This window comes from Falco peregrinus, chromosome 5 (assembly GCF_023634155.1).
Source record: "Falco peregrinus isolate bFalPer1 chromosome 5, bFalPer1.pri, whole genome shotgun sequence".
In the NCBI taxonomy this organism is placed as follows: Eukaryota; Metazoa; Chordata; class Aves; order Falconiformes; family Falconidae; genus Falco; species Falco peregrinus.
In genome coordinates this window covers 4,492,187-4,515,057 of record NC_073725.1, presented here as the reverse complement: position 1 = coordinate 4,515,057, position 22,871 = coordinate 4,492,187, and the positions used below count along the sequence as shown (strand labels likewise).

General features: G+C 40.4%; 1 protein-coding gene across 1 annotated transcript; it reads left to right on the top strand.

Annotated features, from left to right (window-relative positions):
• The first annotated feature begins 4,186 nt into the window (after window positions 1-4,186).
• On the top strand, window positions 4,187-22,871 carry SPMIP4 (sperm associated microtubule inner protein 4). The gene is given in 18 exon segments (XM_027786440.2): window positions 4,187-4,285; window positions 4,287-4,333; window positions 8,532-8,611; window positions 8,614-8,707; window positions 9,727-9,795; window positions 16,640-16,710; window positions 16,713-16,814; window positions 19,068-19,109; window positions 19,112-19,147; window positions 20,286-20,392; window positions 20,394-20,455; window positions 20,651-20,738; window positions 22,037-22,120; window positions 22,122-22,185; window positions 22,413-22,456; window positions 22,458-22,620; window positions 22,623-22,681; window positions 22,683-22,871. Coding segments are annotated over 18 exon segments (1,491 nt in total). The 5' UTR covers window positions 4,187-4,195.

Sequence of the window (22,871 nt, the reverse complement as noted above, 5' to 3'; positions counted from 1 at the left end):
TAATAATAACATGACAGTGCATTTAATAGGTATTCAGAAAAGCTATTTATGTATTATCACTTGCCAAAAGACTTGCTTCCAGCTTTCTTCACACTGCTTTTCCAAGAAAAGTAAGACCTCCAGCTAATTTTGCCTATCTGCTGAAAGAAACAACAGAACAAAAGCACTCTTTTCAAACACATCCATTTATTTTGATGCCAATTCAACTCAAACAAAAACCACATTGAGAGAAAAGAAAAGGTCAGCAGAAAAAAGTAAAACAGATCAAAATCTATGACCACATCTGTCAAACACAGGAAGGCAGAAACACCCAGCAAGCCAATTAACCAGAATCCAAACTCCACCAGTGGCCAGGTCCAACTGTTTTGAGGGATGGTGTGAAAATCCCACACAAGATTTAAGCAAAGAAGAACAGTATCTCCGAGAATAAGAAGCAGCAATTCACAGACATCCTGCTGCTGTGCTGCCTGCCTTACTTGAAATGCTCTAGGCTCAGCCAATTTGTTAAGAATTGAACTGACACCCACATGACTTTACACAATTCTTTCTAATCAAATTTTCTGTAAAAAAATTCTAAAAACCTTTTGGCTTGGCTTGTGGCTATATTTACTGCTTTATTCAGGACAGGTAAAACAGCACATTACCTACTTGTATATTGGATCCCAGCCCTCAGGTATGCTCTAGCATCCTTCCTGCTCGTGCACTAAGTAACAATCTGCTGCCATCACCAGCTGCCTATTTCCACGTATCACCCCAAAAGATCCCCAACACCCTCTCACTGTGATGTTAAATACTACCAGAGCACAGGCCAAAGCATACTCACAGAGCACTGCACTGAAAGAGAAGACAGGCTTAGTTCATAGTTCTCCCCTACACGGTTTTCTATTAATCTTTTTTTCTGGAGACAGACAGACAATAAAGCTTGGGATGAGATGGGCTACTCCCCAGATATGGTGTTCTGTTTTGAAATAATATCTCTTTGGGGTTCAGTAAACACAATATTTGAAAGTTACATTTAGAAATTAATTTTTACTTATATATCATTCCTCAGAACGTGAATGTATAATTCTCCTATACCTTCCTGCCTTCTCCCACTGGAAGCTTTTCCCCATCAAAAGACTTAAAGTAAGATCAGTCTCTTAGCTGTGGATTTCTGAAAGCTCTGGGGCTGAAATGTGAATGATCATACTTCCTGCTTTGAAGCGACAACAACCTGGAAACTAGTGATTTCCTTTGTGGGTGATTTCCGCTGTATCAGTAAGAACTTGAGGACTTTGGTCCTGCCAGCACCTGGTTCCACCTCACGTCATCATCTTTCGCCATTATCTTACCCTGTCCTACGGCTAGCCCTCTAGGCTGAGCGGCCTCACTGAGCTCTAACTCCCTCGGCTTCTTCTGCCCAGGAATTGGGACAGTTTGCCAGGGAAGAGAACTGGACAGAATGTGGGTGTCCTTCTGCATGCATTGGGTGCGTCCAGACAGCATTGTTCACAGGGATGCCTTGACCCTGCATCCTGCTGCTAAAGGTAAGGTGTCAAGGGCTGGGAATTTCAGGTTCCCAAGCCAGCCACCTGGAAATGCTGTGCAATTAATGATGTCTCTGGAGCCACAGGCAGGTTTTAGGATCTGTGTGGTGGCTTTGGACTAGTGCAGCTGCAGGGACATGGGACGTACGTGTTCCAAACCTCTTTGATGAGGGGCTATGGGCTACGTACTCTACCTATCAGTGTGGCTGGTGTTGGTATGATGAGTAAGGCTGCAGATGGCTCTAAGTCTGCATGTATATTGTGGATTTGGAGTTGAATGCAATCTGGTGCTATGGATGATGGTTGAAATGCCAGGAGACTGGTGAAGTAAAATTGGTGGTGTAGATCCCTGCCTCAGCAAGCAGCTGCCATCACGGAGCTGCAAAGAGAAGCTATGAACCATGGCATCTCCCTACATATGCAACAGAGAAGGGCAAAAAAGTTACTAGTCACAGGCCTCAGCTGTAATTCTGGCAGCCAGAAAAACATTTCCCAGAAAGGTTAATAAAACTGGATAGAAAGAAAATTCTGCTAGGGTCTGACCAGTGTGGACTCAGTTTTCGGGCCGCTCACTACAAGGAAGACATTGAGGTGCTGGAGCACGTCCAAAGAAAGGCAATTAAACTGGTGAAGGATCTAGAGAACAAGTCTTATGAGGAGCAGCTGAGGAAATGGGGTTTGTTTAGCCTGGAGAAAAGGAGGCTCAGGGTAGACCTTATTGCTGCCTACAATGACTTGAAAGGAGGCTGTAACAAGGTGGATGTCAGTCTCTTCTCCCAAGTAGCAAGTGATAGGACAACAGGGAACGGCCTCAGTTATGCCACAGGAGGTTTAGACTAGGTATTAGGAAAAAATTCTTCCCCAAAAGGGTTGTCAAGCATTGTAACAGGCTGCCCAGGGAAGTCGTTGAGTCACCATCTCCAGAAATATTTAAAATATGGGTAGATGTGGTGCTTAGGACACATGGTTTAGTGGTGGACTTGGCAGTGTTAGGATAACAGTTGGACTTGGTGATCTTAAAGGTCCTACATTACAGAACCACAGCAGTCTTGCTGGAAGGATAGTCTGGCTTCTGTTTCTTGCCCACTTGCAGATTGTGAATCAACAACTCTGAACATTTTTCTCTTTGCAAGCCAGTAGTACTTGAATCTGAGTCATCTGTGTAAGATTCCCATAGTGCTCATGTAGATACCATAGCAGACCACCCAACACTCTAGCAACTGCCAGCATGACAGAATTCATTTGAATTTTTTCCCTCGAACATGCTACGTCAGCTACTTTTCTTACAATACACATGGCCCAAACCCCCAGACGTCCTAGAAGAATAACATATTCCAAATATTTTCAAATTAGTTTCCTGTTTTAACAAAGCAAAGCAAAATCTTTTGTGTTTCACTGGCGTATGCTAGAGAAGAATACTAGAAGAATGCTAGTAAGCCAGGGCTTAATCAAAATATCTTTTTTGTCGAAGTTTTGCCAAAGTCACAATAGCAAACATGTACCAGTGAGATGAACATATATTGGTCCTTTCTCCTTGAGACTTTCCTCAGACTCCTCTTGCAGCTGTAAGACATATCCAAAAGCTGGCAGACCATTAAGTGCAGAGCAATGCAGAAGCGGCCTTAAGGTAAAACTCAAATTGTCAGGAGGTAAAACAAAGGCCTCTCAGCCTTTCCCATGTGATAAGCCATTGTTTTTAGTTAAAAGGAGCCTTGTCGCAGCTTGCAGAGAGAAGAGTGAATTCAGTGCTTCCCTTTGTACCTGTGAAGTTCTACTAAATGTTATTACACACCTCTGCTGGGCTCGTCACAGAGCATATAGGCTCCTGAGGGCTTTCTCAGGAAACCCAAGCGTTATCCCAGAAGCAGCAGGGCACAGACATAAGGGAATGCTCTGCTGGCTCCTAGTGGATATGGGGGAAGCAGTAGTGTTTGTTCAAAGACTTAATCTAAGAAATTGCTGGTGTTTTTTGAGAGAAGACTCTTGATGCTGTGAACCAGAGCTTCACTATGTAGAAAGTACAAGTCCTGGTGCTTTTCCCTTGCACAACAGTGCAGCTCAGAACAGAGGCAACTTGTTCAGATATAAATGCCTGCATAGCGTTCTAGAGAGCAGAGAGTTTTATATAATATAGCACCTCTCCTCACAAAGAGCTAATCAACCAGTGCTGAAATACAATTGCAATCAAGTGAACTGAGGACTAAAGCATTTCCCCTGAGCACAGAGGTAGAAAGGCAAAAAATCATGGCAATTAAAGAAAAAATTGTTTTCTGGTAAAAGTATGCTGGGTTTAATATCACCCTTTTCAGAGCGGGACTGGAGCTGTACAGTGAATCTGAATTTACCAGGTGAGACTTTCACAAGAGACTTTCTGAGTCCAAGTCCAAGCTTCCTCCTCCCATTACTTGAAAGCTTATTTCTAGCTTCTGTTTATCAGTAACACAAAGCAACAGTATCACACTTCTTTAATCCACCTCTTGACTGTTTTATTTTTTAACCTGGTGCAAATAACCAGAAGCAGTAGTAAAAGCAACCATTGTTTCCTGTTGACACTCACCAGAATTAGGCAGAACTCATCTATGTTTCTTCCTTATCACCCAGATACACTAACAAAACCTTTGATTGGTGTTTTATCCCTATATCTTCCCCTAGAAGCTCAAATACAAAACATGCAGCTGCTGCATGACCTGCCCCACTACTATAGAGAAATTGAGGGAACTGAAATCCTACCAAGAACCTTTGAGTCCAATGAGGTATTAATTAACTCCACTTCAAATTCCTCCTCATCTAACTGTCTCATAAGACAGGTAAGAACAGAACTGGTAAAGGTAAATGATTCCATTAACAGTATCTCACATCTGTTTACTGTTAGAAAAAGTATTTTCTAATGGATATGTTTTTCTGGCAAGACACAATTTTTTCTTTTTGTTTTAATGAAACAAAAGGTTTTCTACTTTGTGTAATAGTCTGTCAGTTCCCTGGGAAATATGTTGATTACAACTGAAAAGAGGACTGCCAAAATATGTTATACTGTGGCTTTAGGGCTCAAAATCTCCTGAAATAATTTTCATAAAGAATAAAATCAACATGTATATTGTATTTGTAATTTGGAAAAAAATGAGCATATTTCACAAACTGATCACCGTCATTTATCATGTTATCTGTGATCTAGTCCTGTTTTGAACTTTTTTTTTTCTAGATCACAGGTTGACCTAGAATTACTGAGATAAACTTCAAAATTAAAATTTAAAATTACCGGCAGCCTGCATTTTGCTTTTGTAGTCATCTAGGTGTAATCACGAAGTTTCAGGAACCAGTATATTTTTTTACTGTATTTTACAGGCCAAATTATACTGTTAGCTAGGGGGCAGGATATGGCAGGATTCCTGCAGTTTTTAAAGTTCTGGAAAGCTGAACCTCCATGTTGCTTAGTACTCATGATAAGGGGTTTTTTTAATCTAAATTTCTATTTTTTACACACATGACAGATTCCAGAGTTAGCCTCAAGCCCTCCAGTGTTCCTTCATGTGAGATTTTATCTCTTTGGTTAGCAAAATCAATTCTGATTTTCCATCTTACTGACAGCCATTTGGTTTACTAACCACTACTAACTTCTGTTATTTGTAATGTCTCATATCCAACATGTGAATTCCAGTCAAAGTATTTTGATATTATTGGATTATCACACTTATCAAACTGTGTCTTGATGCCTCCCACTTAACATATCTTCCCTGAGGCAAGTTTTTGTTCTATTCCTTGCATTACAGGAATACGGGTGCATTGCCATCTGAACTATTTTAACTATTAACACTTGAAAGTTTACTGAATTATAGGCCTGATCTATATTTTAGTGAATGTACAGGAAAGATTCATGTTGGCTACACATGTTACCCAGCCAAAGGAAAAATTAAGCTCAGGCTGCCATGTCAGGTTCTGAACGTACCAGCAAAGTATTTTTCAGATGCCAACTATGTTAAACCCAACTCTTAAAACACAAAAAAGAAATAAGCATGGCCAGGTCATAACATTCTTCCCTCTGTGAACAGGAAAATCTGTACTGTAACACTGGCAGTGAGCTACATTTTTCTGCAGATGTAAACACACACTCACATGGACTCACAGATTTATATCTGAAAAGAAAGTGGCTGCATGTTTTACAATATCATATATTAAAAAATTTTTTTCTAGTCACATAATTACAAGCAAATAAATCCATAGAACACAGTTGTTCTCAGCTTTTAAAAACAGTGCATTCATAGATTTTATTACATTATTGTCTTGGACTAGAGTATTTGTCACCAATATTTGCACTGATAAACTTTGACAAACTAGCATTGATAATGCTGTGTTATATATATATATATATGTGTATATATATATATATGCACACAAAGAAAGTACCCTAAGGATTTTACCCTATGATCAGATAGTCAGATTCAGCATTGATATACTAAGTTGATGTATGTATTTATTTATATGCTTATTGAGCATGAGTTAATTTTAAAAAGTTCAACCATTCCCACCCCCCAAAAAATTCACTGAATTCTAAGTCAGTATGTTGCTCGGTGACCATGTCTGCGTTGGCAAGTATTGTGGACTACAGGAGATGATGTGTACAGTGAAACAGTTGGTGCAGAGGATCTGAGATCCAGAAAAAATGCATTTCAGGTGGTCTTTATTTTGGATTACCTCTAGTGTGATCCCAGCGACTGAGGATCCATTTGTGGCTGTGGTGCCCTTCTGGTGCATTCCTGGAGTACATCTTTCACTTGATTTCATCCGAAAAGCATTCCAAGACCAAGACACTGCAAAATAGAGACCATTGGGAGATTTATGTCAAAGTGCACTCCTGATCCAAATTAAAATGTCAGTGTGAATTCACCCCACGTGAAGTCATACAGAGGCAGGTCCTAATCCTATCCCTTTAAGAACTCTTTCAACAGACCTTCTGGAAGCTGCTGGCAACATGTCCTCTCAGAGGTGTTGGCTTCATGCAGTGATCAAATCAGTTACTGGAGCCCTTCACAACCTCACAATACAAGACACTGTATTCATACACTCTGGCTTGAGCTCCCCTCAACAAAACGAAGGTGAAGGGAAAAATATAACTTTTTAAAAATAAAGGAGGCACTAGCAAACTGATGTTCTGAACCCAGAACGAACATTAGTGCTTTTATTTTTTTTTTTGTCAGAACAAAAGAGCCAGAAAGCTAGAAGTTAGTTGTCAAGCTTCAGAATACATCTACAATTGTGGAAGTCAGAAATGGTAATAGTCTCTGCTAAGTCATTTTCTACATTGCTGAGACTCTTAAGGATTGTTCATGATGTGCTCTTTAAAACTCTGTTCACTCTAGCCCTCTTTCAATATTCTCTGGGCAGAGACACTTTTTTCTGTGTCCTTGAGATCTTCATATCACTGGATCAATATCAGCTATAAATCTGTCTTTGTAAGAAGGAGACTTTGAAACATTTTAAGCTTAACAAAGTCCTGTTTGGGCTGAAGAGATCATCATACCTTTGTGTGCAACACTTCTCTTTTCTGTCTAAGGTAAAGTGGTAAAATGGTATGGAATATCCCCTTGGCTAGTTTGGGCCAGCTGTCCTGGCTGTGCCCCCTCCCAATTTCTTGTGCCCCTCCAGCCTTCTTGCTGGCAGGGCCCGAGAAACTGAAAAGTCCTTGCCTTAGTATAAACATTACCTCGCAACAACTAAAACCATCTCTGTGTTATCAACATTGTTCTCACACCAAAGCTGAAACACAGCACTACACCAGCTATTCTGAAAATTATCCCAGCTGAAACCAGGGCAAGCGGCTAGACCACAGTCAACAAAGGCACTCCTACTGGTCTGCAACCATGTCCAGCTGCTTCACTCATCAGTAAGGAAACACCCAATATCAGAAAAAGATGGTAGTAAAGATGAGGTCTATCTAAACCAAGAATCAGGGCCACTCGGTGATGGGAGGGCTGACAACAAACACAGACCCAGCTGCTGGTTCCCAATCCATTCACCTAAACATCACTCCCTGGTTTCACAGGAATGAAGACTGCACCCCAATAAAATATCCTGAGGGTGACCACCCCCATCACATACCACAATTCATTACTTCCTTGACAAGGTTTTCAGAAAATCCTGGACAACAGAGTGAGATTTAATCACTCACTTTGGCTCTTATACAGTTATAAATCCTAGAATATCTCAAGTTGGAAGCATCGAGTCCATTACCTGCTCCTCCCAGGACTTATCTGCTTAAGAAGAAGATGGTTGGTTGTGCATATGTTCTCCTGACTGGAAAACTGCTGCCACCCAAAAGAAAAGGAAGCTTTAAAGTTTCTGTGAGTTTGGTGTCCATATTTACAACACTGTAAACCAAAACTTTGTAGAGGTGAACATGCATCCAAACAAAGTAAACTGCTTGATTCCAAATGACATGGATGTATGGAAATGTACTGAATAACCTCAGCCACCAGCACCTCCATGTGAAGTGCCTGATGCAGCTTGCATTCAGTGTGAATTACAGCTACTAAACAGTAACATTTCTCACCCCTCTCTAGAGATAGAGAGGGGAGGTTTGCAAAGGCACAAATAACAAATTCTGAAATCAGTGCGAATTAGATGCTAAGGCTTCCATCTGTGCCATTGCATATATTCACTGTCCATATGCCACTTACGTAGTACTGAAGGGACAGTGCAGGTATCTACATGCTGGCAACTGAAAAGCAATTACACTGTAAGATGTAAATGCTGCATCTATCTATCACCTTCTTTCTTCTTCCCACCGATCAAAACGCAATAGACTTGATTCAACCTTCATTAAACAATTGCCAATCACCATTGTACTTCCCTCTCCTAGTGGCAGTTCACCATAATAGCATTACCCAGAAAATAAGGCTGAGTAATTCAGCCAAGAAAATAAAGCCAAGTTGCCGTTGTTTACAAGATCTCAAGTACCCATCACTGTTGCTGCCAATAAAGGTCACTTTGGGTTTGTTTTTTTTCTTTCAGATACAAAGAGTTCAGGGAATCCCTTCACTGCTGCAAGCTTCCTTGCAGAGCAGAAAGGACGCATGGAGGAGCTGCACTACCTGTATGCCAGAAGACAACAGGGCAAAGGATAAGTCTCCATGTGCATTTGTCAAAGGACATCAACCTTATGGTAGTGGTATAGACCCTTGGCCAACGCAGGCTAGACATATATGTCTCACAGTCAAAACGTTTAAGTGAAGTGCTTTTAACAAGAATTGCAACAGACAGCTAACAGGTTAGACCGAGATGTGCAAATATCTGCATTCCAGAAACGGGCAATTTAAGCTTCTACTCTTTTCACAATGCCCTAAATATTAATGTGGGAATATACTGGTACCCACAAATCTCCACACAGTGTTTTGCTGAAACACTTAAAAGTTCTAAATTTCCATATTTATTTTTTGCCCATCATTTGGTAATTATTTACTGTTGGCTATTGTCCCAAGCAGCCTTCCTGACCTTAAAAATGTCACTACTGGTCTAATTTACACTAACCACAAATCCCATAGGCATAAAAAAGAAGTCATTGCTCATCTTTTTCAGAAAGCTGTTGTAAAAGAAGAGATCTGTCTAGACAACAGCTAAGGGGAAGAGCTCTGGGGTATGCCTTCTGAGTCAGGGCTTTTTGGGGTTGGGGTTACCTTTTTTTTCCTGATGTCCCATACTAACAATTGCTTTGTTTTCCATTGTTTAAACTCAAACACAGGCATAGTGGCGTCGTCTCTTCAGATTCTTTCCAGTGATAAGCACCATGCAGTTTGGCTGGATTCTGGGAGCTTTTTGGCACCAGAAAGAGCAGAAAGTGATCCCTATAATATAGAAATAACTACTTATAGGGTCAAAAGTTAGAAACTGCACCGATTCAAGGCATTCCCACAGCTCCTACCAAGTGTTAGGTGTGTATGGTGAGGGGCTGTGAAGGCCAAGCTTTCACAGGTAGAAATGCTCAGTGTTCTCAGGAACTTTGGATTCAGTCATGGGTGCTCTGCGCCTCTCAAAATGCAGCCATGCATGACTTAGATTTCAGAACCCAGGACAGATTTCCACACTGGCAGCATCTATGAGTTTGGATATTAAGAGTTATATGAGAAATCAAGACAAAACCAAATCAAATTATTTGGATTTTTATAAGCAAATAGAGCATTAGCTCTGTTTATGCTTTCTCTTTGCACAGAGGCCTTCCCACTGAGGAATACTATGATGTCACAGCTGAAAAAAGTGATGTGCGTATGAATGATGAACTGTAAGTTTAAGTTGTGCATTAACCAAATTGTGAATTTAGTGAATATAACAGCAAACTGAATATTCATTCCACTCTGGTGATATTACACACACATGATATGAACTGCAGATATGATAGGAAATCTGAAGGGCCATGTTCTGTAAAAAGGATTAGCTAGTAACAAAGGAGAGCAAACACAGCTGGGATAGAAATTCAGAGTACAGCTTTGTGCCCCTCCCATTCAGTATCTCTTCGACAAAGGTCTCTTGAGTTTACTTTACAGGTTGTCCACATTTATCAATTTGTAATACTCAAAAATAGTAGCCTTTCTACTAGTTAAAATCCAGATTAAACTGAACACCATGTGTATTTCACTCCATTCTTCTGGTGTGTGCATATACGTGTGTGTGTGTATGCATTTTTGGAGAAGTCTTGGCAAAGATTATTTTCCTCGCTGCTGCTGTTCGGAAGAGCAGATTGAGTGAATTTGGCTGCTGATGGAGTTCTGCAGTCCAACGTTTTGCCACTTGATGGCACCAGCAAAACGCTTAAATTTGATCAAACTACTGAGACTTTAGATTAACGTAGTTTGAAGTGTTAAATATAAATTCTTCCTAAGTAAAAAATGAACAAGTTACAACTCTTATATTAGCATTGCTAACTTGAGCATATTAGAAACCTGAGAATAATTCTGCGACAATTTCTCAGTTATCTTTATAGGGCTGTGAGGGACATCGTTTGAGCCCACCACTCTCCCTTTAGCCTCCCTGCATGTGAAGTACTTGTCCCCATTTCGTGTAAACTCAGACATTCTAGAAAAGCAGGTGAGCTAACCGTAAACAGGCCACAGAAGCTACACGAGGAAACCTGCAACCCTGCTCTTTGTAATCCACTGCTTTTCGCAGGCTTCTCTCTTTATTGCCTCATTACAGCTTGCAGCACAAGCAGAAGTGAGTGTGATCACCTACAAGAATGTACAAGCCAAAACTCCTTTTTACTGGGACAGCTCATGGCTTTTGACCAGCAACGCACATTGGAGACATTGGCTGTGCTTCTTCCGCAGAATTTGATTACAAGCTACAAGGAAGTAGCAAATTTCCCTGCAAGCTTCTTCCTACAAGTTTCCTAAGCACTAAGTGACAAGAACTGGCCTGTGTATTTTCGTAAGACAATGGAACACTTTTAAGGCTGTTTTAAAAGCAATATCCATGCAAAGTGGGCACTTTCATGTTGCACAGTCAAGCTGGGTGGTTCTGTTCTATTACCTAATTCATCCCCCAGAAAACTCCACTGACTGCAGTAGAATGATGCCGGGGAACAATTTGGTCTACTGCAACTTGCTAGTCAAGTAAGTGTCCTGTTACGTGACATTTATATTGGTATCCCTGAAAGAGCAGAAACACAGACAAATAGTGGAGTAAAATTAAAAACTGCACTTCACATGGGGTAGGAGGCCTGATGTGTTTTCAGTAATTCCTATGTTGGCCAATATCAAATGTTTCTTGGTTATGGATGCTATGGGACTCATCCACTTGACAGCAAGAGCATTCCTCGTGCCTGTTGCTCACCAAAATGGATCATCCATGTACACAGGCTGAGGCAGCGGTCACAGCCTGTTTCTGGGGATTTGCTTCCTTAAGAGGAAGGAACCAGGGACTGCTGTGAGTTTATGCCCTTGTGCTAGCTGTACAAGGAGGAAGGAGGTTTTATACAGGAGTATATCAAACTCTGCCCCCATACATACTGAAAAGTACACAACTTGGACTCTGAATATTTGATCAACAGCACACTAATGTACTTTTTTCTCCATTATTTTAAAAGCACTCACATCTTAACCTGAAACATGCTGTGTCTCTAAAAATATTTAATGATCTATGCTTTGTCTTAGTTCGAGCATTTTCTTTTCCTATAAGGTTGCATTTTCTCAGTCTTCAAATGACTTTTAATTGAAGGAAAGCATATATATCCTTTAAAACAAAAAGTGAAACACACACACAAAATAAAATCTTCCATGTTCACAGTCCAAGGTCTTTCAGAGAAAATATCCTTCCTGCTGTCAGGGGCTATTAAGCAGTGACAGCCACATGGAACCTTTCCTGAAAAATGCCCTCTGAGCGGTGCTCTGCAGGCCTGCCTGGGAGCTATTGACACTCGGTTTATTTACCTTATAGCCTGTGAGGGCTCCTTTCAGCCATTACTGTCTTTTGTGGGAAATTAATTACCAGGTATTTGCAATAACTCTGTACACTTTCACGGAACAACTACGCTTTTGCCTTAAGCATGCATACTACATATCCTCGTGCAGTTTTGCACTAGAGTGAATCAATCACTGGGTTTGAGCAGATGTGCTTTTGTAAGTGCATTAGCAGTGGGACACACACATATGCCCTCCTTGTCAAATGTACTGGAGAAAAGTAGTTGCCTCCTCCCTTCTGAAGGTGTAGTAAGACCCTCAAGTTCATGTCAAACAAAACTGCAAAAATCATGGAAGTCCTTGAGAAACACCCTTCAGCCATTGCCAAGAACCCTAGTTATACACACACAATACATCAGGCTAGAGCGTTTGCAGCTGTCCTTCCACAAATAAGTCACACCAACGGGGTTTTCAGTAGGTTTAGTGACAGCACAGACTGAATGAAAACTGGCTTTTTTCCATGTGGGTTTTAAACTGCTTTCACTGTTTATTATGCCACACAGCACTTACATTCCTCTGTCTGTCCCCTACCTCCTTGATTGCTGGTGGTTCCCTGACCAAGCGGGTTTTAAGGTTAGGCAAGATAAGTGATTGCCTCCCTTTTACGAGTAAAAGGCTCCAGAGAAAGCCAATTTACACATGTGAAATGTTTTATTCCCCAGTCATAATTTCCTTCTTGTTAAAACTGGCAAGAGTGATACATCTTATTCTCTTAATTTACTGAGTATGTGGGAAATTAACGGGAAAGAACAGCAAAAAAATTCTCTGGCCTGATCTAGAAAAGAAGCTGATGGTCACAAGGCTTCCCACACTGCATCACTTTCAGGCCAACACCACAGCTGAGAGAAGAAACAGATCTTCAGAGGCTCCTACCACGTGTCAGAGAATAGAAAAACAGTGGTAAGTGTGAGTCCTCAGGAAAGGTTACACCGGTTCCAATGTGTCTTTCATTAGCATTACTGAACAAGTGTGTCTCTGCACCTAGTGCTCTCCACTACATCAGGAGGGGAGCTGCAGAACTCCTGCAGGTGAAGCCACTGTGTCCCTAAGAACACTCTCACGTGAAACTTGGCTTATGCCTATTTTATCAAAAAGTGTTTGAAGAGTGCCCACAGTGCACTCATGGCTAGGGAAATAGGATGGTGTCCATCTGGACCGCTCCCTGGATTTTTTTCTGGGGCTTTCCAAACTGGGAGGGTAAGTCACTCCAGCTTGAGTCTGACTTCTTTTCAAGAGACTTATAGTCTCCATATCCTCTGTGGACTGAACATAAAGGTGCAGATAACACAATACTGAGCGACTGCTTCTTGTGTGATACTGGCAGACTTCAGTAAACATCTACAAGAACTCCAGAAAAAGCATCTCAGTGCCAAATTTGAAAAAGCTGCTATTCCTTTCTTTCTTTCCAGCCAGAGCTCTACCTTTCTATACTGACACCCATTCTGGGTGGCTTCAGGCTTGATTGCCCAGTTTAAGTTTTAAAAATAGAAGGAACACTCTAAACAACTGTCCACCTTTGAAAATGCAAAGCTTTGCTGGCTGTTACAACCTGAACTCACAAAGCTTCTCTAAATCATAGTAGAGTCATGAAAACGCATGTTCATCCTTACTTTATTGCTGCTTTAAGTTTAGGTATTATAATGAAAAGTGCTCTACAAATTCAACAAAAAGTTCTCTTAAGAACTACTTAAGCAGTTCTGCCATGCCAGAGCACAAAGCAGACTGACTGTCCTTATTCATGCATATTTGTATCAGGAATATGGCCAGTAAATGCAATGAAGTATGTTAACAATTCACATTGTAACAGCGTGAATGGAAATGGCAAATGGAAAAGAAACACTAAGGAAGTATTCTCCTTCATGTCTGCAGAACCAGTAGACATACAGCACCAGTTCTAACTGTACAAATGGAAAATTAGTTAGAAGTATCTGTGGAATAAACTTTTAAAGATTGCTGTTCCGTAAGTATGGCTATTTCTGTAAAAAACTTGATTTTCAAGACAGACACAAAGGTTGAATCAGAACCCCAGGTCATCACAAATGTAACAATATACAAATGGTTAGCAGAATCCAAGACTTGGTTTAAGTCCTGTTATCTTTGTAGTATCACTGATTAAAAATAGACCTTTTGTTCGGGTCATCTAAGGCATGAGTTATGCTGGCATGGTAATTTGTGAGATAATCACACATGTTGATTGCACCGAGTCCTGTAGCGTCACAGCACAGATTTCACAATGAAAAACATGACTTCTGTATGTTGTATCAGAATGTGTGAACAAAATTGAACTGGCACTTGAAGTTTATCTTCAAAACACTCATGTCATGGAAAGAAATAAGCACAGGACTGTATTTAAATTATTTGAGCAAGGAAGCATATTCCCTCTTTGTAACTGTGCAACACCTATTTTTACAGAGACTAATTAAATGATGGAATGGCCAAGTTGCAGCTCTTGAGTCACAGGTGACTTGAAGACAGCTTGGGTGCAGCTCCCATGCCGTGGCTAGGTCCTAACCCAGGCTAGAGTGATCCCCAGCTGTGGGAGGAAGAGAGTTCCCATGGGAACTGCTAAGGCTGAAATTATGGAGTCCCCATGGGGCTTATTAAACATCCCACATGGCTTAGTCCTCAAACTAAGTGGAGGAGCCCTGAGAAGTTATCACCATCTCCAGCTTGGGAATGAATCTGGAGGTCCCTCTCCTCACTGGGAAAAACAAAGGGGTTTAGCAATATGAAGATTTTGGTACATGGCTTGAAGGATCAAGGACCTTTGTGTGATCACTGTACAAATAACAAAGCCTAAAAAAAAAGACTATCATCAGACAACCTCTCCTACCCACATACGGTAAAGACCCTTTCAAACAAGAACTGGTAAGCAAGCCTGTCTCATGAAACACATGAGATTTTGGAGCTCCAGGTGAACCACTTAGAATAGTCCTGTAATACTGTATTTCAGACATTTTAATTTTTTTCATTATATCACAAAGAACCATTACGCAAATTAATTATTTTTTAAATCTTAGATATTTTTCTGACTTGGCACAATTGCCAAGAGACTCTTGGCTAGACTCAGTGATGAAATTCTTGCCCTTTAAAGTTAGTGTTTTCTTTTGATTTTTTTCTTAATGTATTTGAAGCATACAATAAAGTCTCCATGGTAAAATATAAATGATTTATCAGCATGGAATAAGTTTTCTCTGCAAGTATAAACATAATATGTTTTTTGGTTTACATTACTGATAAAAGGATTTATTTTTACTAGCACATACTATTGTTAATTAATATAGAGCTTATTACACAAAAGTGTAAGAGGCTAGATATTTCCTCACTCCTTTTAAAAAGACATTCTACCCATCACTCGTTCCTAGTGGCTTTTCAGTCTTTGGCATCTGGCAACACAAAACTTTCCTCATGTAATGAGTGGCATCAGTAAGAATATTGTCTGCATTGTTTGCACAATGATTTCTCCCTAATGTATATTGATTGCACTGATTCAGATAAAGTATGGGAGGTGCAAATGAACATGAGTCACTTCAGGTAACATTGTTTTTCTTCCCTAATATAGGCTCCACACACCACCAGACAGTTTGGCCTAAGTCCATTTCACCTACATTCTATCTTATTTTTCCTTGATGAAATAAAAAGGCAAGTTGTTTCTCTTATAGCTGTAATTGCACATTGCAGGGTCTTTGGCAATAAGCAACAGTAACACTATGACACAAAAAGACTCTCTCATGAACGAAGCACGTAACGATAGCTTTAGCCAGTTATCAGTATTTGCCTAGCACACCCGCTCTCCTAACAAATACTGACCTTGCTGACTTGCCTATGTGCTAATTGTTTTTTCTTGGCCGTGTTGTTCATGGCCTTTTTACCTAACGTGAATTAAAGTGTTTGGGAGCATCTACCAAGCACAGCTAAGGGATCTAGAGTATGCATAAAGCAGATTTATCAGGGAGAAGCCTTGGAAAAGCCCAGTTTGCTAATACATCTTGTTATATCATGCTCAGGAATGGAATTGATTTCGCTGCTGTGTAAGTTTGTGACTTTGCTTTATACAGCCATTGGGGAAAAGTGCTCTCAGTAAACTGCTGTATACAGCTGTGGTAAAGTTTAGAAGAATCTAAACAGGGTGCTAGTCTCTTTTACTACGATAAACTGCTGCTTTCATTTTCCTCAGATTTCAAGATTCCCCTGTTTTTAATAACTTTTAAAATTATTCTATCATGAAAAACATGACATGTGGTATTAATGGTATGTGGGCACTCCATAAAATCTCATTTCTCAGTATCCCATAAAACTCTCCAGTTGAGCTTTATTCTCCTTCTTCCCAGAAATAAATGTCTTCTTAGAGGCAAATTTTGATTTCACAAGCACAAACTCACTTACTATTAATTGGAGCTGTGCAAGAACCAGAAGCCCACATTTTTTTACCCCTAAGCCTTATAAAAGTAAATGTGAATTGGTATGACCAGTTATGTACAAAAGCAGCAAGGGAATTATGATGGTGAATTATTTGCAAGACATAAGCAAGAGGAGATTAAAGAACTAGAGATACTGCCTTTCTGATTCTCACGTCTCTCCCAGTTCTTGCAAAGTGTTATATTTAATGATAAAACTCTGTGAAATGTGAAATAAAGAAATTTCCTTCTTGACAATTCAAAACAACCCAAGACCACTGTGCCTGCCATTTCCTGCCTCTCATCCCTACCAGACACACATCTCTAAGTATGCCATGCTCCCAAACTTGAGGATCGAGGCACTGGGATCAATGCAAGCAGTTGTCAGCCTTTCCATCCCAATATCCCTACCAAAGCTTTTGATGTGGTTGCTCTGAGGAAGACCAGAGGTAAGAGAACTCCGCTGATTTACCATTTATTCTTGAAACTTAGAAACACTACTGAAGTCATAACTGTCTTCTACTGAAGTTTAACAGAGCTAGAATCTGAATACACCAGTGGTCAAGCTAAGCATATCGGCTTAAATTAAGAGCCTCCATGGAGGATACCTCAGCACTGAGAATGATGAATAAACCTGACTCATGACCACCTTGTAGCCTCAGAAGGCAACAGAGCTATTAACATAGCTGCTGATCCCCACAAAAGCAAGACGAAACATTTACTGTATCTGATATCTTCTGGCAGAAAAATAATTCTTCACAGTCCAAAACACTGGAAGAAAAAGGAAAAAAGTGCACCAGTGGGACCAAAAACTAGCCATTTTGGGGCCAAAGTCATGCCTGCCACACCTTTGCTGAGGACAACAGAAGTACCCCTGAAATGCACACTGAATTATTTAAAATATTTTACCACTACACAGATAGTAGAACGAGGTCCAGGGAGAAAATGCAACTCTTTCTATCCCTTACGAAGACTGAGATGAAGCCCTAGACATTAAATTTTTACAGAACACCATGTAAGCCATCATGAGGTGTTTGTTTTAACCCCAGCAGCATTTTACCCTGAGAGTGTTTTACATAATATATTGGAGGAAAAGGACATGATTTTTTTGTTCTTATTCTGCTTTTCCCTGGAGGCATTCTACTACATTGGGATTTTGACAGGTATTTCATTTTGGAAGACTTTAAAGATCACCTGCATGAACTGATAAGGAGTCCTTGGCAGCTGCTGACCACACAGGGTTATGGGGAATTTGAGACAGGAGAAAGCCAGCACCTATGTGCCATGGCAGTGCTTGCCAGGAAGGGTTTGGCAATAACTGTGTGAAACAGAAAAAGTGTGCACTGGCATGGGTAAGAAGCTTTTCAGTAGAGTAAAAGCTGACAATGTTAAGTACAAAGTCAATTTGTATTAATTAGCTGCCATTCCCAGTCATCGGCACAGCGCTGTATGGTTATGTATATAATTGGGTACACAAGTCATTTTTAGTAGACTACTTCTCCATCCAAACCCAAAATCTTTCCACAGAATATATAAGGCTAGGAGTAGTCATTGTTAGTCAGTTTTCATTGATCATTGGTCAATTTAAGAAACACTAATCGTGTGGAGGTGGACTTACAAAGCCTATTTTTGCACAACAGGAGGATCACCAGAGGCCAAGACCTATTTCCAGCAAAGCTTAGCAGGTTCAGAATTACAAGCTAAGGGGGCAGCTACCACTGGCACTTAAAAAATACTTTAACTTCATTTGCTGTTCCCTCCATACAGTTTGACTTCCTCTGAGATCAGGACACTTCAGTTCTCAATGACTGGAGGAGAAATCTCTGGTTAAGTACAGATAACCCAGACTATGCTCAGGTGACTTTTACCACCAGAAGGTTGTTTTTAAAAGCTTTGTGCCTTTCAACAGCTCACCTTTACAAAACTCAGAGCAGCCGTTACGTAGCTAATGCTGACAGCATCATTCTGAGGTAAATAGGGAAACGGAGGCAGAAAGACTGGAGATAAAAGCAGTGATAGAACCAGGGTTGGAAATTAAGCTTTCCAAGCATGCACTGCAGCTTCATTTTTGTAAGACATCTAGTAGCACTCAACTATTCCTCTGATGGTGACATTACAAGTTCAGAGCCAGCTTCACAATTCACCAAGCTTTATTGTTTGTTGTTGCTGTTTGTAAAAATCATGCACAGAAAATGCAGTAAGAATCTTCCCTGCTGGTGTGTGAATCAATCCAGAGCTCCTGCAACTGGCCACAGGCAGATTGCCTTCTGCATAGGCAGTTTTATCTGGTGTAAGATCAAGCACTCAGCTGCTTGTCACCACCTCTCTGCCTGAGACAACTAGTTTTGCAGATCTGGTGGTGCAGATAATCACATTGAGCGCTTTCAAAAAGACAGCTGGGTAACTTATGCTGCTTAAATGGGTGATCTGATCTAAGCCTTCTTGTTTTGTACCAAAAGAGTGAAGATTAGTTCTGTCTGCAGATCCATGAGGTCAAAAGAGTGAAGATGAGTTCTGTCTGCAGATCCATGAGGTCAGCCTTGCAATGCAGAAGCAACATTAGCAGCAGCTCACAGAAAAAACCTCTTCCACCAGCACAGCCATCTTTACAGTGAACATACATCTACAGCCTAAAATGCAGACCTATCTGTCATTCTGATCCATGGTATTCCATTAGAACACATTACATATTTCCCCTGCAGGTACTCCATAGAGGTACAAAGTTATCGGTATTCCCTCTGAGTCCTGAAGAAGACTGTGCACTGGCCAGGACACACATACTCCGTATGAGTACATAGTTCATACAGAAAAGAGCAAATTGCTCTTCTTTTTTTTTTTTTTTTCTTTTTTTTTTTTTAATTAAACTTCTTTGAACCTCCTTCTTGGGAAACATTTTTACACAGAGCTCCTGTACTGTTCCAAACACTTGCAGGCCATGAATTAGACATCACACATACAAAGAATGAAAAGCTTCAGAGACAGTTTTCAGCCACCTCAGCAATATGTAAACAAGATCAGAATCTAGCAGGCTGTCCTGTGACTTAAGTCCTTTAAGTACTAACTAGCCCTCATAGGCCTAGCCAAGTAGCTCTGGAAATAATAACAAGAAGCAGCAGTAGTAGCTGCTGACCATACATTTGGGGGAGGGGGAGGTTTAATTCAGAAGCTGAGATTATGCTCTGCAGCCCTTCAAAGAAATGGTTTGGGCAGCAGTAGACCTTTCCTCCTCCTTACCTCTCCACAAGTCCAGCCAACACACTGATACGCTGGTGTCTCTATTTCCATGTCTTCAAGAAAACAGACCTCCTCTTTGCGGACGGTCTTTGACTCCAGCCATGCCTTCCCCAGTGTAATGATGGACACCGAGCTGGTCCCAGAACAGAGGAGTGAATTTGTTCATGAATTTGTTCACGTTTCTACAATTCTTTGGCTTGGCTAAACATTAGTTCTCTTCCCAAAGGGATGTAGCAAGTTTGATGACAGATAAAGGTCATGAATAGTGTAGGAAAAAATAACAGTGAACAAAGAAAGATAAAGTCTTTGCAGACACATGGTCTCATGGATGTGGCAAGGGAAATATTAAGCAGCAGTTCATTTTAAGGCAGTCTATAGTTGTGACTACCAGAGAAAGTTTATATACCATGTAATGTTCTGCCTACCATCTGTGGCTACCATGGAGAACTTGATTCCAAGTTATCTGAATTGAGTTCAGCTGAATTATGTATTTGTTGAATCTTCCACTTGATTAGTAATACTGTACTGAAGACATTTTCCCACCACATTTTTACTTTTATTAGCATTTACGAAACAGATAACTGGGGAGGGGAGGTGACATGACACCTGTTATTTGAAACCTTTAAAATAGTCTTTTCCATCCAGCACACATATTTGGCTTATACCTTAACTATTTCTTCTTATACTTCAGCTTCCTAAGTTTGCTGAAGAAAATGCAAATCCACCAAAGACAGTGGGTCCCAACTGCACTTTTAAAGAGCTAAAGCATAACCTCTCTCCAAGAACAACCAACAACACTATGAAACTCTGAAAGGGCTCTGGGGATCACAATATACAGTCAGGACTTCACAGGTAAGCATTTAGGATAGAAATGAAAGACCACAAAGTGTTAGCCCCTACATTTCTCAAAGAAATTTATTTTTTGCCATTTAGTAACAAAGGCCACACAAACTTTAAATTGTTTGAAGTTTTTCAGCAGGACTGTGCATTACTTCTGATTTTCCTAACCAATAAAAACATGTGACAATAAAGTATGTCTCCATTACGGAAGAGGTCCTATGAATCCCCTTAGCCTGGAAAACTATTACATGGAAGTGGCTGGCAGATTAACTGGAGAACTAGTTGAAGACATGGAACTGGTAAGTACTGCATTTACTAAGAATCTCATGCTTCCACCACAAGTAATACTGGCAAGACTATTACCAGATTCAGCTAGCAGAATTAAGCCTTCCCTGTAGTAATCCTTAAGTGCAGGGCAAAGCTCACTCTAAATCAGAGGCAAAAGTTCAGTACACTAAACCAGTCCTGACAGCTAAATCAGCTACTTGACGGAACTTCTGTAATGGATTAACAACTTGTTTGAGGTTTTCAGTGGAAAAAGTTATTGTGATTATCTGCTTATTTTTTATCTCATCATTTAAAGTTGCCACCAACACATGATGACACAAAACGACCTTTTGCCTTGATAAGTAACATGAGTAACAGTCTCCATAAAATGACTTGGCAGCTCTCTTGTGAATGGTGCAGCACTGCAGAGACTGAAACATATTGGCTAGATGTTCAGATGGTATTAATTAGGACAACCCCATTGAGCTCATCAACTTACTGTCTTTATTGCACATTGTGCATTTGATAAGTGACCTATTACCATTGCAGACTATTGCCTCCTGACTAACTACACCAGTTTAAGTTTGGCACAGTTTCTGTGATTTCATTCTCCTCCATTTATGTGAGTGATTTGCCCTTCTTCCTTAAGGGTAAACAGTAACATTATCAGATTCTATTTTAACACCAAGACTTACTCTAAAGAATATATAAAACTGTATCAGAAAACTCCATGTCTATTTCCTTCAACGATTTTTATATTCTGTGTGATCTGTATAAAAGTGAAAAGATACTATTTGTATTAAATGCTGCTCGTGCAAATGAAGCATAACATGATACATAAACATAGCAAGTCAAGTTGAGCTGCATTTTGCTAACACATCCTTACCTGTAATAGCTTAAACCATTCAGTGACACCTGCATTTTGTCATGCAGAGTACATACACAGGTCTAATTGACTGTAACTGACTAAGCAATTCTGCAGTGAAAACAGAAGGAATGGATTCCTGCTCCGCTGGCTTTACAGCGCTTCAGGGTTCAAACTCAACAGACATACAATAAGCAAGGCTACTCAGTAAGATGCTGTCATTTTCTTAGTTACAGTCCAAAAATGGCCGTGGATAAAAAGTCCCCAAAATGTCCTGCTTTTTTTCTGTTGGATTAAAAAAAAACCAAACACCAAAACCAAGTATCTGGGCTGCTTCACTTTGCCCGGGAGACCCCTAACTGAGCCATTTCACTAGTGTCAAGCAATTGTCTGATAAAATAAGCAGTCTCTGCTAAAATAGGAAACTTAGATGACTGTGTAAATCCTGGTACTTCCTCTATAGAGAAAGGAAAATTTCTGCCTAGTCTCTCACAAGTGAGACCTCTTGAAGGTCACACTGCATGTTTACTTCAAGGTCAACAGTCAACATCCCTGTGAAGCAATTCTGCAAGAACAGTACTCCTCCAGTTCAGATGCCCCCGCCTTTATTCAGGGTTCCTACTATCATATCCAGCTAGCTACTCAGGCACAATGCTAAGTAAAATAAAAACAGTGGCCAGTCTAGGTCAGGAGCATAAAGAGACAGAAAGCACAGACCAGAAATGGGATGTGAGCCAAAAGCAGGCCACTCTGTCTCAGACATGCTATCAGAAAGTTCATCATCTGGACACAAGGCCACCAAAAAACAAACTTCACAAAATCACTGACACATTGTAAACAGAAGCATTGTACAGGGGGCAGCTTTCAGGAAGGCCTGAACTTTTAATTCCTTCCAAAATCTGCATATTCCCTTTCGTAAGAAGATTTCAAGCCCAAACATTTGGATCGTAATATAATACAGGAAAATCCAGTTAGTCTAAGTCAGACAGGCTTAGCACTGGATGTGAAAAGTCAGGAAAGTAGAACTTTGTTGCACAAGCTTTGGCATCAAGTCAGCCTGCATGGAGACCAGAGGACAGGCCAAGACAGTAAGTACTCCCTGAATGGATCCCCTAGCTGTGAGGTTCCTTGGCACCAAACAGCACGGTCAGAGCTGCAGCATTCCTTCTCTAAGACAGCAGCACAAAAATGTTTTTTATGATTCCATGAAACAGGAGAGACAAAAGACCTCAGAGATAACATGACTGAGGGAAAGAGACACAAAATCCATCATTTCCATGCTTTTTATTTCTTTAACTGA